This window comes from Natator depressus, chromosome 1, assembly GCF_965152275.1.
Source record: "Natator depressus isolate rNatDep1 chromosome 1, rNatDep2.hap1, whole genome shotgun sequence".
Classification (NCBI taxonomy): Eukaryota; Metazoa; Chordata; order Testudines; family Cheloniidae; genus Natator; species Natator depressus.
The window spans coordinates 274,680,779-274,697,333 of NC_134234.1; the positions used below are offsets into that span (position 1 = coordinate 274,680,779).

Below are 16,555 nucleotides of genomic sequence, written 5' to 3' on the forward strand. Positions count from 1 at the left end.
CTGCGATGTCCTGGTTGTTTCTTTGTGTGTTGTACCCAGCATCCACTATCTTAAGGTTCAGGATTCCACATGTATCTAAATCTAGGTTGTGAGATGGACATGAGAGGCATTTTAGTGGAAATGTTGAGCCAAGTGAGACTAATTGGTTGGATTTTTTTTTGTTTTTTTTCCCACTGAAGCCACTCTTTGTGTGGTGGCCTATGTGAACAAATTGGCTTCACGCAATTGTGGCCCTGTTCCTAGTGGCTCAATTTGGACAAAGGATCACAAGGATAGTAATTAGCAGTTAGCCTCTCGTCTTTCACATCTTACTCAGAGAGATTACCTTAAAGTAATTCCCCCGAGGGAAGGAATAACTAGGTAGAAAGATAAATTAACCTTGCATTATTAAGGCAGCATGCTACTAGATCAATGGTCAGTCTGGAGTCTGCTGTAGAAAAGCCTGCAGTAGGACCAAACTCTGCAATTAGTGGCAGCTACTGGCGTCAATACAAACCAGCGGAAAATGATAGCGGGCAAAGGAAAGATAAAACAAACTAAACCAAAAAGAAAAGGAGGACTTGTGGCACCTTAGAGATAACCAATTTATTTGAGCATAAGCTTTCGTGAGCTACAGCTCACTTCATCGGATGCATCTGATGAAGTGAGCTGTAGCTCACGAAAGCTTATGCTCAAATTTCCAATGAAGTGAGCTGTAGCTCACGAAAGCTCATGCTCAAATAAATTTGTTAGTCTCTAAGGTGCCACAAGTACTCCTTTTCTTTTTGCAAATACAGACTAACACGGCTGCTACTCTGAAACCAAAAAGGAAACTTTTGACACGATTTTTTGTGCCATATTTTTTTGATATGAATTAAATATCTCTTCCCCTTATATAGGAAGTGCATTCAACATTTTTGCAATGTTGAATGATCAGTTACTTTGTCAGCCATGTGACTGGTGAAAACGTGAAGTTGAGATGTGAATCAATGCAATAATGTGCTAGCAGTTTCTGTGACTATATTAAATTCCTTATATAAAGTTCTCCTAAATGTTTTTCTACCTAAGATTTTTTTTCCCTTATTTTAAAGAAATGATGTGTGAAGTGATGCCAACGATAAACGAGGACACCCCAATGAGTCAACGGGGGTCCCAGAGTAGCGGGTCGGACTCGGATTCTCACTTTGAACAACTGATGGTGAACATGCTAGATGAAAGGGATCGCCTCCTTGACACCCTTCGGGAGACTCAGGAAAGTCTGTCGCTTGCACAGCAACGCCTTCAGGATGTCATCTATGACAGAGACTCCCTTCAGCGACAGCTCAATTCAGCACTGCCACAGGTATGTCGCTTGTAAAAGTCTTCCTCGTAACCTTAACCAGAAAATTGATGAACGTAATTTTAATATTAATTGACAGCACCCATTTATTCCTTAAGAAACCAGTCCTGTTCTTATTAAGATCTATTGCAAAACTCCCATTAGATTCAATAATATATGGTCTGGCCCTTAAGCCTCGGTATTGTATCATAGAAGAGATTGGGGGTTTTGTTACTGATTTCAAGGAGAACAGGATCAAGGCTCCTAACCGCTCATACTTTTGGCTGTTGCTCTAATGTCCCTGACAATTTAGGGTTTATTGAAATTAAATCTGTGATGGTGGAAGTAGAACAACATATAAACTGAGAGATGGTGATATCACAAGTTCACTACAGTCAATTCCAGAAAGGCACACTTTGCTACAGATAGGACTTGCTTTCTAATATTACCACAAGTAGAGCTACCTCATTAGTTTACAATTAGTGTAAGTAAATTGCACCACACAATCTGTGTGACGTGATTGAAAATGGAATATAAAAAAATAGGCATTTTACTCTCTTTTTTTCCCTCCTGTTTTTAAAATAAACCTTAATGATTTTTTTTTACTTTGACATTTTTCAAAAACTTAAAACATTGTTTGCTTTGGTTAAAACAAGGTAACATTTGTAATCAATTAAAAAACAAAACAAGTTAAAAAAACCAAAACCAAAACTCACCCTGAGCCAAGATCTACAAATTACATCCTGCCCTGAGGTTTGGAATATGACACATGGTAAAGATGGGTTTTCTCCATACTCCTTTCTGGTCTCTTAACTTTTGGTTGGCTAAAGATGTGCTTGGAACTTGAGAGTCCTGAGAGCAAAGCTCTGCCCATAATTATTGCTGATGGGTGGGAAGGACGGGTGGCAGAGAGATTTAGATATGAGATTGGGAGAAGAAGGTGGTGTGGATGGGTAAAGGAGAAAGGTAATGAGGAGCCAGTGTTGGCAGCTGTTGAGAATAGTGGGGGAGAGAGAATTCAGTTCAATGGTGGGTGAAGTTGATTAAGGATGTACTACTGGTGGAGGGGCTTGCAATTACAGATGATGGCCATGAAAGGAGGACAGGGACTGTGCAATCAGTTGAAAAGTAGCGTAGGGGTCTCCAATGTCAGCACTGATTTGGGGGAATAAGAGCTATTCAGATGCTGCTGGTGGCGGTCAAACATTGGAATGGCAGCTGAGGGCAGGAACAGTAATGATGACCACTGCTCCCATTATAGTAGAGGAAATTCTGTAGTCTAGAGGAAATTAACTTGTGGGAGTGAAGATGAGTTTATGTCTCCTGATAAAAGCATGTGGAAGGGTGCAGATCAGGGTAGGACCTATACTAGGGGCATATACTCTGTAGCTATGAACCTACAACAGCACTGCAGAGCATTTGGTAAGTAATGCAGGTTAGAGGGGCTGTACGCTATCTTTGTATTAGGTATCGCTACACTGTAGAAGTATTGGGAGAACTTAGTCCTAAAGATCCTGTATTCATGACTCAGCCCTTACCCTTACTGAAGCCTGGCAATCTAAATTATTAGGGAAACAATAGTGAATAGGAAAGTGATATACATCCTACAGGAAACTAAAGTAATATGACACAAATAATCTTTTATCTGATCTTGTGCGTGAAGTGATGCTAATCTCTAGTAACTCCATTATATTAAATGAAAAAAGAAAAGGAGTACTTGTGGCACCTTAGAGACAATGAGGATACAGACTAACACGGCTGCTACTCTGAAACCTGTCATTATATTAAATGTTAATTTTTAATACTTTATTAGATTTATACAAAACATAAAGATATGTATAAGATGACTTGTCAGATCATTTAATCTATTATGTGACAATACAAATGTTGATTCCTGGAAGCGCCATATAATCCCCAAAATTCCATAAGAAAGTGTACCATATAATGTATAAGGCACTTTTTTGCTTATATTTTAAAAGAAAACCAGATGGTTTTTCATCAGCTAGGTCATCTAGGTGTTTGTGTATGTAACTAAGTTTTGTGTAGCGAATTACGTTTATAAATATGGAGCACCATGCTATCAGTGTCATTAAAAAGAAGAAAATCCCAAACAAAAGTATACAAATGTGTTCCATGCTTGTACTATCTAGCTCCCTTTTTTGAAGTTGAAAAATCCTGAGTTGTGTGTTTCTGATGGGTTATTTGGAGGGATTTTTTTAAATGAATGGCAGGCTAGTATTTTTAACTGTTTGACCTAATCTCATTGTGCATTGGGAGAATCTTGGCTCTTTAAAAGATAGAGAAGAAAATTTATTATAATCTCCAAAATAATTAAGATTTGTATATTGTGTGGCACTAGTGAATCTTGCAAATGTGACATTTGCATAGACCATTCAGTTTTTGAATGATTTGCAACCTATAAAGTACTAACCATATTTTATTTATAATATTTAGTATTTACATAATGCTTTCTATCTACAAAGCACTGTACAACCAGTCTTGTACATGTAAAAACTTTTTTTCCAGTTTACTACTTCTGGGCATAAATACATTAGTGAAATCTTGTGTCAAAACAACACCTTCTTCCCTCCCCCCCACAATTTCATCATAAGGATAGACTATATTTCAAAATTTGCCTAATTGGAGACAATAATTGATTTAAAGTAGATTTGAAACTGTTCACTTTGATTTGAAATGTTAAATGATTACATTTAGGATATTGAAATGTATAAATATGAATAGGAGCTACAGTACAGCGCTAAGTGAATGTAACTTATTACTAAACAGTGTATTCTACCACAACTGTTTCTGTCACCTACGAAGTGTATATGTATTATAGCGATTTCACTGTCAGGCTATTTCAAAATATAAGTATAGGAGATGAGATCCCAGCCCTGTTGAGGTCAATAGGCATTTTATCATTGACTTCATTGGGGAATAGGATATCACTCAAGATGAGAGAGAGAATTAGGCCTTGTCTACACTATGGGGATAAAGTGATCTAAGTTAAGCAATTCCAGCTATGAAAATAATGTAGCTGGAGCCAACATAGCTTAGGTCGACTTACTGTGGTGTCTACACCGTGCTGCATTGACGGGAGACGCTCTTCCATCAACTTCCCTTACTCTTCTTGTTCCGGTGGAGTACTGGAGTCGACGGGAGAGCAATCTGCAGTCGATTTAGCGGGTCTTCACTAGACCCACTAAATCAATCCCTGGTGCATGGATCGCCATAGCATCCATCCCCAGTACGTGTAGACGTGTCCTTAGACGGCTCTATTGAGAAATGGTTTCTGCAGTCTTAGACCCTGATCTTGCAAACACTCTTCTTATTAATTATTATTATTTATTAAATATATTTATTATGGTAGTGTCTAAGGGCCAACCAAAAATGGGAGCCCATTGTGCTGGGCACTGCACGCACACACACAGTAGTACACCAGCGGTTCTCAACCAGGGGTATACGTACCCTGGAGGTACACTGAGGTCTTCCAGGAGGTACATCGACTCATCTAGATATTTGCTTAGTTTTACAACAAGCTACAGAAAAAGCACTAGCAAAGTCAGTACAAACTAAAATTGTCATACAGACAATGACTTGTTTATACTGCTCTATATACTACACACTTAAATGTAAGTACAGTATTTATATTCCAATTGATTTATTTTATAATTATATGGTAGAAATGAGAAAGTAAGTGATTTTTTTCAGTAACAGTGTGCTGTGACACTTTTGTATTTTTATGTCTGTAAGCAAGTAGTTTTTAAGTGAGGTATAACTTGGTAGTATGCAAGACAAATCAGACTCTTGAAAGGGGTACAGTAGTCTGGAAAGGTTGAGAACCACTGTAGTAGATGGTCCTTGCCCCAAAGATCTTACAATCTAAATAGACAAGACAGTCTGGGGGAGGGATAGAATACACAAGCAGATTGAACAATGTGATAGCAACAAATGGCATGCTCCACAATATTTTCTTTTATTTTTGGAAGGGGAGGGAGTTAGGAGGGGATGAATTAAATGGAAATAAAAGGGAGATGGGCAGGGGACAGGGCAGGAGAGAAAAAGGTAAGAAGAGCAGGTGTGGAAGTTGGAGTATGCAGCTGATCAGTACAGGGCAAAGAGAGTCTGTTCAAAACTGTATGAAGTTCTCTGAACATCCAAAAGTCCCTGCTTTGGCTACTTTTGCTTATACTGGCTGGAGTCTCTGGCGGGCTCCTCTGCGTTTTCTCCTTATCCTGATCCTGCAAACACTTATACACAATCTTAACTTTACTACCCTGAGTGGTCACGTTAGTTTCAATGGGACTATGCACAGTAATAAGATTGTGTACATGTATGAACACTAAAACAAACAGGATTACTTGAAGTAGTAAACTTAAGCGTGTGTATAAGTATTTGCACAATGGGGCATTAATTTGCAGCCTCCACTGGTCTTCCAATATTCAGAATCCTGCTGAATAGTGGACATGTTTGCTGGGCAAGGAATTCCAGAGGCTGCCTGGAAAGTGCTCGAACTGAACTCTGAGGGAATTGCACTTGGGTCAACACTTGGGCTGTGTGTCACTTATAGCCAGTATTCTGGGTCACAGTGTATGAATCTTTCAGGAAAAAAAACTTCAGATACAACAGCACTGGACTGTGCCAAGGAGTTAAATTATCTATCTTACAATATTTAATATTCCACTTTTGCTTTGGGATGAATTAAGTTTTTTGTATATAGCTTACTCAGAAAGATCAACAATTATCAAGAGTCAAGTTACAAAAGGAAAAGGTTAATAAAGAGTAAATTGCAATTTCTATTCTGAAAATTTTTTTCAGTTATTCCTTTTTGGGCTGAAAGTTTCCAAACTCTTTCTCTATTTAATGATAAAGCATTTGGAAATTTGGCCAATATTGTTTGATCTGTGAATGTGAACACTATATACATGGATCCAATTTCAGGATTGGGGTTTCAGTCTTCAACTTTATTGATGTCCATTTGAGTTCCCTCTCTCCACAACCCCCATTTTCTTTCGGATGCATTTTAAGGATTCCCCAGTTAAGCTTCCATCCATCATAACTGACTATAACACTTGCATGGCAATACATTATTAAAGTTTACACTGGAAATATATTTTTACAATGTGTAAAATGTTTATTAGCACAGAATATTAAAGCAGCTCAGTATCAAAAATCTCTGGGCTTCACTGCACACTAGTTATGTATCACAAAGAAGCAGATATGGTAGAGAAAATACATTATTTGACAGTAGCTCAGCTTCCATTTATTATCAAGTTAAATAATAATCCTCAAGACATTTTTTTATTACAGCCGATATGATGTCTCTTTGTAGTATCACCAAAGTGTATATTGTTGCTCCACTAAAAAAATACAGTATGGTACCCTGCAAATATCATATAGCTCCATGAGTGTGTGTTAAAAAAAATTAATTAATTTTCTGTGTTTATTTAATACATCATGGTAGTATAGAAAATAAACAGAGGAATTTACCCAGTAGTCTAGTGGTGCCACACTGTACCGCTACACAACCAAGTTTAAGACTGATCCCAGGCCAGCAGCAGCTGGGAATGCTATGAAAACAGTAGAGATTCCCTCCCATCAGCCTGGAAAAATCCCTCTTGCTCAAAAGAGTTATTAATGGACTCCTGGGGGCCGGGGGGGGCAGGGAGTTGCATCCAACTCTTCTCAATTGGGAAAAGGAACCACCCTCAGAAAAAAAAGTCTGAGTGTGTGTGGACAGAAAGTAAATTAAGCATTTTTTAGGGAAACAATGAGGATTTGTTAGTGTCTACAATAACCTTCAGAATTGCTGGGCATGTCATTGCTCTACGGTGGGGCATGATTTAACCAAACACACAACTATAATGCACTTTAACCTTAAGATCTCTAAGGTGTTTTTATTTTGAGGGTGATGACGGTGGTACGTGAGCTTGTGCAACTCAGCATACTACAAGTGGCAGAAAATACTTCATAATGGATGGATGGGAGAGAAAGGAAACATGCTTGTCTTCCAGCATTTGTAGTCCCCTATTTTTAATTTATTAAATACTTTAAATATCTTTCCTTTTTAAATACTTGAACTTGGTGGCACTCCTGACTTACACTCCTCCACCCACATTGTTTCACAGAACCACTTCCAGGATTAGCTCACCTGATCTAGCATTTTTTCACAGCACGTTAGTTGTAGCTAAACTGGGCAACAGAGAATGCTGCAATAACCAAGTGAAAAGTGGCGATACCAGTTAACCTTCTTAACATGGAGCCACCTTTCTGAAGATTTTAAACTACCTGCCTCATGCTTTTAGTTTCTATTAAACAGCTCCAGTGTAAGTGCTTACACTGACTTCAATGGGTTATCCACGACACCAATATTACTCATGTGCTTCCTTGCAGGCACTGAGACTATTCCCTGTAGCAAGCTCTGCGTTTGGTAACAAATGTTTATATTCAGAGGAAATTACCTCTTAATAAGGGCCCAATCTCTCAGTCAAAGGTTTTTTCCACACACAGTGAAAAGACATGGCCTGGGTTAACACAGGATGTAGGAAACTATAGAACATCTTAAATCTTCAAAATGAGGACCACATATTAGTGTAGTAAATGATTATGCTGGTATTTCTATTTCGCATCTCTCTCTGAGTTCCCCTTTTTATTATACTGCAATGTAATATGCAAGTGACTATGGAGCTTAAATTAGATATTGAATAAGTACAGCAGGCGTCTAAATGAAAGAAGGAATTGTGGCTACACTCCTCATTTAAGAAGATGTCAGAGTTAATAAAAACGTCTGTCACATGTTCTAAAAATCACCAAACCTGGACTACAGCACAGCAAAATGTAAGTGAATTCCCCGCACAATACCGAACAGAAACCCCCAACAATGGATTGTGGATTTTTAAAAAAATTTTTTTTTGGGGTGGTTTGAAAGTCCAAAAGCTCATGGAGAATTTCTTCTTCTTCTTCTCTCACTCTGTGGAAGAAGGGGCTTCTGGTCTGAGCATCCCCTTATCCTCCAGGACTGTTTAAGGAGCTTGGAGGATAAGGGGATGCTCAGACCAGAAGCCCCTTCTTCCACAGAGTGAGAGAAGAAGAAGAAGAAATTCTCCATGAGCTTTTGGACTTTCAAACCACCCCCAAAAAAATCCACAATCCATTGTTGGGGGTTTCTGTTCTGTATTGTGCAGGGGAATTTACTCACATTTTGATGTGCTGTAGTCCAGGTTTGGTGATTTTTTTAGAACACTTGCATTTCAGGGGAAGCCCTGCAGGTCTCCCAAATTTGGCAGCTGTGCTGCTTGTCTGGGCTCAGACACCGTTGCTTACAAGGGTCTTCAGAATGCTAGCCTGAGAGCTTTTATGTGCCAAAAGTGCAAAACAAAAAATGTACAATGAACAGAGTTTTCATGGGATGGGGATTCTGAATATACTTTACTTGGAAACAGTAAACGTTAAATTGACAGTATCCCTTTAATTGAAGCAATGTGTTCCAGTGGATAGGGCACTGACCTGGAAGTCAGGAAGCCAGGCTTAAATTCCTGGCTCTCCCATTGACCTGCTGCCTCATTCACCTCTTCTACCTCTGTCTCTCTGTCACTGGCCCACTGTGGATAAATACTCAAACAGTCATTGAGAGAGAGAGACTCTGAAGTCAAGTGGTAGGGCACCCATGTGGGAGGTGGGACACCCTGGCCCCCAGAGTACAACACCTTTGACAGGAGATTGAGGGAGCCCCACACTGGAATATCATGTAGTTCAGTGGTTACAGCACCCTTTTGAGAGGTGGGAGACCCAAGTTCTAATCTATTCTTCCCCTCTGGCAGAAAGGGGGGAATTGATTATGGGTCTTCCATATCCCAGGTAAGTGTTCTAACTGCTGCGCTAAAAGTTATGCGGTGGGCACCATCACCACCCCGTCCTTTCCCACTCATTGTATAGGGAGCCTAGGCACCTAATTCAGCTTTGTATTATTCATGTGATTTTTTTTTCTAGGCACCTAAAAGTTGGGTGCTTTGATTCTCAGCATTGCAGCAGTAAGTCCTTTCTTGGATTCCATCATAACTGCCTGGGAGTTTGGAAGGAATTTCTCAAACAATGCATTGTAGGATTGCACTGTCCCTTGAAGTGTTTGTTTGGTCAAGGATAGACAAAAGGGCAGGATAGACAAAATACTGGACTAGATGGACTATTGGTCTTAGCTGAATACCTGATTCCAGTGTTAATAAGGTTTGTAAAAATCTTGGTAAGATACTACATGGCAGATCTTATTTAGCATCATTTTTTCCATATGGTGCGTAAATAACTGATGGATTATTGAGAGACCAATCTTTAATGGATAGAAAAGCTGATGGCCCCTGCTCATGTAGTAAGACACTTACAGCAAACCCAATTTCTTTCAAACAAGTGCATATTTTACATTAGCAATACACTTGCTCGGTGGCTTAATTAGAAATTAATCTCATTTTATATTGCCAGAAACACACACAACACTGGACTAGCCCCTTTGGAGTGCTGGGATGGTAAATTTGAGCAGCACTCCTGAGGGCAGTTTTTAATTTGTGACAGTTGCCAATGGCCCCAAGAGGCTCAGGTGGCTCCCAGGATTGTTAGGGTGCAGGTTTTTCCAACCATACTCCTACCTCTACAGCTGGGAGGGAAAGTGGGTGGCACCAAACCCACTATGCCAGCTATCTGCTACCAGAAAATCCCCATGGTTTGGGGGTGATCTTTCCATGGCTAGCTACAATAGCTTTAGTATTGCTCTGCGCTAGTGGTAAGACATAAAATAGCCATGATGTTTGGGGCAAATCTGGCCCTATATTCATAAATATTGTTGACTACTTAAATTTACAGCAACTTTCTATCTTTTTTTAAAAAAAAAAAACCTGTTAGTCTCTCTTTAAAATAAACATTAAGAAAAAATAATCTGGCTGAGTAATATACTTCCAGCAGCTTTCTAGGCCCTGATGCTGGTATCTTGGCATAGAGAACAGAGTTTAAGTAATTAGCAACATTCTAGCTGTAATCAGTGCTTTTTTTTCCCTTGATGGAAAAAGACAATTCTATATACTCCTAGAACTAAAAAATCAAAAGTGAAACTAATGAATTGCTTCTTTAAACCAGTATTTATTGGCTACTAAAGGGTGTGTTCAGCGTAAGGACTCTTGGACTTTTCACTGATAAAAATGAGTAAGATTAGTAAAATAGAATTATTCTGTTAATTGCCTTCACTTGTCTGTTTAAGGAGACATGTACAATACACAGTAGCCCGGATCCTATACGGCCTTGCACAAATATAGAATATTACCTAAAATGGTTGTAAATTATTGCCACCAGGATAAATAAGTGGAGACTTTTAATTTGGCAGCATTTTGCGCTCACTTTGCTGAGCTGTAAGTGATCGCACAGTGTACAAGGTAGTAGAGAGTCTAGTCCAGTAAATGCATGTATAACACTGTCAGTATTACTTTACTAGAAGAAAGCACATTTAGAAAAATCAGACTTAAATTGGACATAGATCTTTAGAGTTGCTGAAAGGGGTCCAAAGATCTATTTCTCTATTATAATATTTATGACATGGTGGAGCATAATTTGGTCTGATTATAAGATTGATGCTAGTTCTATGATCATATTTACTTATCTAAATGTAACTTTTTTATGAAAATAAGCTTATACCTGCTATAAAAAGGAAGTGATACAATTCTGAAAAATGCTACTCTCTCATCCTGCACATAGAACTCCATGGGTTCTGTGCAGGTGTGTAGCCACATATTGTAACTCACAGGATTCAGGATCGGGACTACAGACTGCAGTGCCAACTTATCACAATGTTAAAGATCATTCCATCAAAGGAAAGTCACACGCTGGTTTTTTTAACATGACATTTGAGTGCAAACAGTGTGTCTGATGCTGTACAAACATGAAAGAAGCAAGGTTCTGTTCTTCAAGAGACACAGAGATTCCAAATCCTGAAGTACTACAGACTCTTTATTTCTTAAATCAAAGTTATAAAGATTTGTGGAAGAAGTATGTGTTAAGAGTGATTGGGTTAAAGAGGGGCAGAATGTTTGGTGTGAAAGGAAAGGGAGTGAGCTCCTGCCATAAAGGGAGCATGGGAATAGGGCATGAAGACTAAAGTGGTAGGAGAGAAAAAAAGGACTGTTTAGTTGGGCAGCTGGAACATATTTCTGGAAAGCTATTTGCATTCTGTAGCTTGTTCTGCTATAGTTAAAGGGAGTAGATCAAATTATTTAAAATGTCTGAAGTGTAGTTCTGTACTTGTAATATGAGAGCAGACTCAGCGTGAGTCTGTGGTGAGGCCCAGTGAAGGCATCTTGAAAGACTTCCCATTGACTACGGTGGGCTTTGGATCAAAGCCCCATCTAGAAAATTGTACAGACCAGTCTAAACTTTGAGCAGAACTTTTAAACTGCACCTGTTGCAAGATGAAAATGTGGTCTGACATTTTGTTGTTAGTTACGTATCTTTCGAGCTTTGGAAAAGTAAAAAGTTTAAGTTATTAGTGACTGAAAAGATGGCTTCTTAATGGCATTCTGAACACCCCTGAAAGCTGATGGAGACTGAAATCTGACTCCAGATCCAGATGGCTGCTTGGGTCTGTCTCTAGTTTATAATGGAAGTGTGTTTTTCATCTCCATCATGTTGTATTTGTTAGTGAGTGCTGTAATATTTTCACTATAGTGAACTGGCTTCGTGCATAAAAATACCTTGCCTAAGATACAGTATTGAGCAAGCTGCTCTTTTGGGATCATGAGTAAGGATGAACACAGATGGGTAAGACCTATCATTATGTTTAAATGATTTAGTTTTGATGCAAACTGATGGCAGAGAATAGAGATGCTGATACAAGTCTGAAAAACGTACCATGACAACTTTGTTTTGGTGTTGTAGTGAAATGAAATATATTACTATTTGAACATGGCAGAATGTGGCCTGCACTTGTTGACTAAAATCTTATTATTTATGTTGCCCTGGTGGTTTCATTGAGACTATTCAAGAAATAAAGATCTATCTTTATCAATATAAATTCATAGATAGTGGAAGTTGTCATAGCTTCATTGACTTCAGTAGAGCTATAATTTGCACCAGCTGATGTGTCCCATTGAGCATCAGAATATGCCCCAGAGTATAGAGAATACATGTAGTTGTTCTCACAAATAGATTCATTCAAATAGTCCATGCTCAACACTGGTTCTGATGTGTTCTAGTGTGATGATGTTGGATCTTTGCTATTTATTTACAAAGGTCTAGATTTTGATCTCAGGATTTTACGCAGTGTAACTCCACTGTCATCAGGATTACTTTGTTTTTTCACTGGTGTAACCAAGATTTGACTCTGCACCAAAGTCTTTCTTTGTTTTACTGTGCACAGATTTTTTAAAATACACTTTAAAAAACTGAACTCAGAATTGACCTCTTCACAGTATAATGGTCAAAAATGATATATTGTAAAGACTTCTGTCTGCCTGACATCACACACCTTGTTTTTCCAGTACTGCAATATTATATCATGGAAGATTATTTTAAAATAATGTCCATTTTTCACTTATAGATACACAAGTTATTTCTAGTGTAGTGGATCACAATGTTAAAAGGATTATACGCCGGTTTCTCTTCGAATTAGATAAATATTTTGCTATTTACTAGTGCACTTCAAACTTCAGTAATAAATATACTGATAATTGTTAATGCAACTGAAGGAATTTCATTAATGTCTTATCAGATTAGATAAACTTATTTGGAAACGTTGACTTGTGTAGGGGAGAGAAGGGAAAATTCAGGGGGGGAAAATATAATGGCCTTGCTTTATTGATCAATATTAAGCTGTAATAGGGTTCTGTTTAGGGAAGTTTGTTGGTAGCTTTGCAGTTTCTTCCAGTACCAACGAACAGTTAAAGCTTCTCTGATTGGGAATAGGAGGGTATAAAAAGAAAAGGAATGTTAAAGTTAATGATGACGCAAGGTCATACTTTTGAGGGCCTGCCATTCCGCACACACGCCATCCTCCCTACCCAGCCCTCAGTTTATTGTTGCTAGTTGCAGAACTTGTGCCCTTAATACAATAAAATATATCCCCTAAGAATGGAAAAAGTAAACAGAAGCTCAAAACTAGGAAAGAGCCCCCGCTAGACAGCTTTTCACAGAAGGTTGGAAATCTCCATGACAGGAATTTCAGGTATAATTGTTTGGAATAGTACAGCACCAAGTTCCATATTGAAAATCACTCTTTGAGATCTTGTGATGAATGCAGATTTATCTTTCACTGACTATACAGAAGGCAGGCAACAGCCATGTCCTACTATGCGGTTAAATGGATTACCAGAAATTTTTGAATGGTGAATTGCCACTCTTTTCTCTTGAGAGACAAGCTGAGTGAGGTAATATCTTTTATTGGGCCAACTTCTGTCGGTGAGAGAGACAAGCTTTTGAGCTTACACAGAGGTCTTCTGGTGGTCTTACCCACGTTGTGTCTCTAATATCCGGGAGCCAACATGGCTACAACACTGCATAGAACTTTTTTTTTTTCTTGTAAGAACACATCAATTTTTAGGATAATAAAATTATAGAATATTAGTTTTCTCTTACACTGATGTGCAACAGGAGGGTTTTCTGTTTCAGTTTCGGAAGATAAAATGGATACATGTGAACTTCTACAAAGCTATTTAAAAATGAATCCCACAAGCTGCTAGGATATCATGTTCCATTTAACTAATCTAAGGTTGAAGGCCAAATCTTTCAATCTTGGGTGCCTATTATTAGACACCATACCCATATCTATTACCTAGAGCTTGATCCAATTCCTATTGAAGTCAATGGGAAGGACTTCCATGGGGTTCAGCGAACACTTATTTGGGCCCCTAAATAGAAGAGCTTGATTTTCAGATGTGCTGAGGATCTGCAGCTCCCAGTGAAATCCGTGTTTTACAATAAATAATTTCAGTTGATATTTCTCACTTGTGTCTAATCCCCCCAGCCTCCCCGCTAAAAAAACCCACCATCCACACGCAAGCCAACCATTGTACAATACTAGGGGCCATACACTGCGTTTGGAGCTAAAGAACTATATATTGCTCTTAAATGATCTTCTATTTACGTTTAATACAGTAAAACAAAGTTAAGTACATTTTTATATAGGTGTGCAGATAGGGTTGCCAACCATCCTGGGTGGGGGAAAGCGAGCAATGGAGGGAGGTGGGATTGAGTGAGTGGGGGGCGTGGCTTTAGAAGGGATGGGGTAGGTGCGTGGCCTTGTTTTAGGGGCGGGGCAGAGGACAGGGCAAGGGTGTTTGGGTTTCTGTAATTAGATGGTTGGCAACCCTATGTGCAGACTATAGGAAACCTAGAGCGTATGGAAACAAAGGGGGCATGGCTTAAGAGTGGACACTAAAGTATTCTTAACATAGGTTGAAAGTAGGAAATAACAATGAAATTTTGTTTGTGGTCATGCCCGAGGAAATAGAAGGTACAGTAACAGTCAGAAGCAATAACCTTCTTTATTTTTTTTCCAGAATCGTATATTCATAGATTTTATTTGCTTTTATATGACACAAGAAAAGTTGGTTGCCCAGTATTAAATATAAACTTGGCTATTGCTAATGTCTCCTGGTTAACATTATCTGTCAAAATGCAGACTGGCTGTAACATTATAATAACTAGGATTATGCTTTATTTTGCTTTCTGTTAGTTTTACTGTCTCTCCTATTGCATGTTCCCAACAGAGAGCTATGACATGTACAGCTGAATTTTTTTAAAGTAATATTATTTGTAAAGCACAAACCCATTGATCTTCTCTCTTCTTTATAATTTTTGGCTATATTTGGTAATTACTGGAAATATTCATAGGCAAAGACAGCTTTTCTCTTAGAGCCTGTCTCTCTTCCTAAAATATTTGATCATGTAAAGCAGTAGTGCTGTGTCTGTGGTATTTTAATCATTTTCACGATAAAAGACTGATGTCACAAACAGAACTATGGCTCCCTTGCAGCATCTAGCAGAAGAAAATGCTGGGCTGTAAGTAAGAAAGCTTTGAAATATTAATATCTAGGGGACTAGGATGATCATGTGGTGATTGCCTGAAACCAGCAGTAAGAACTGCATGCATCAGTCTCGCTTTCTAATTCTGCTTCATAAACATCACTATCAGTTATTTTAGCTTGAACCAGACACATCAACTGGTACATAAACTATTGATGGTTCATCATCTCAATGCTCATAAAGACACATGACTGAAAATGAGATAAAAATAAATTGGGCTAGTCAATAGAATAGAGATGGAGTCCAAATGCTTACAAAGGAGACCGTTGCCACTAAAATTTGTAGACAAAATAACTTTCATATTAGCTATAGCTGGTGGTGAGAAGTGGAAAAAATATGAGCAAGTTTAGAAGGCATAACTCTAAAATCTGATAAATTCTCTGCTTGCTTTAAAGAATCTGAGCGATATAGTTCCACAATCAAAGACGCCACAGGAATATGTCAAGAGAATAATGCAAGGAGATAAAAATCTAACTTACTGACTTAAGTGATGTTGTAGCCATGTCAATCTCAAGATATTAGAGAGACAAGGCAGGTGAGGTAATATCTTTTATTGGACCAACTTCTGCTAGTGAAAGCTCATCTCTCTCATCAACAGAAGTTGGGCCAAAAAAGATATTACTTCACCCACCTTGTGTCTCTAACTTCTTGAAAACATATAAGCCCTCACTAACTATGGAAAACATTTAGGGACAGCTCTTAAAGAGGCCTCCATCCAGCTTCTATGTTTACACCCACAATCAGTTGTTCATAAGCATAAATAATACGTAGGGCTGGGATTTTCCAAAGCTCTCTTCCTTGGCTCAACACTGCTCCTATTGGAGTCCGTAGTAGTTTTGCAATTCACTTTGCCTAACTCTGCTACTAATGCAGAGTGGTTTGCCCCACCTTAATACCTGCCTGCCTCATTGCACCCCGAGACTCCCCTAGATATGGGGAATGTTCGAATGACCATGTAAGCCAGGTGGTTTTGCTCTTCCAGACTGGTACAAAACTTCTGCATTTTAGCCAAGAATCTGTCTCAAGATTTCAAAAACAATGGGCTGTAAGTTTTAATTGAATCTTTTATTAGTTTTAAACACAATTTTCTGTTTGCATTTCCAGGATCTTGCCAAGATCTCTTAGCTATTTTTTCATTAATGATTTTTCTGAATAATGAATATGTATGAATTTGTTAGGAATCTATAGTCCACTTGGCACTAAGTC

The 16,555-nt window shown here is 38.5% G+C and overlaps 1 protein-coding gene across 6 annotated transcripts in view; it reads left to right on the forward strand.

The window, feature by feature from the left end:
- PPFIA2 (PTPRF interacting protein alpha 2) overlaps window positions 1-16,555 on the forward strand; it is a 617,960-nt gene that overhangs the window by 6,571 nt on the left and 594,834 nt on the right. For all 6 annotated transcript variants that reach the window (XM_074941964.1, XM_074941966.1, XM_074941963.1 and 3 more), the window contains exon 2: window positions 1,071-1,321. In XM_074941964.1, coding sequence (XP_074798065.1) covers window positions 1,073-1,321 — 249 coding nt within the window. In that variant the 5' untranslated portion in view covers window positions 1,071-1,072. The remainder of the gene's footprint in view (window positions 1-1,070; window positions 1,322-16,555) is intronic.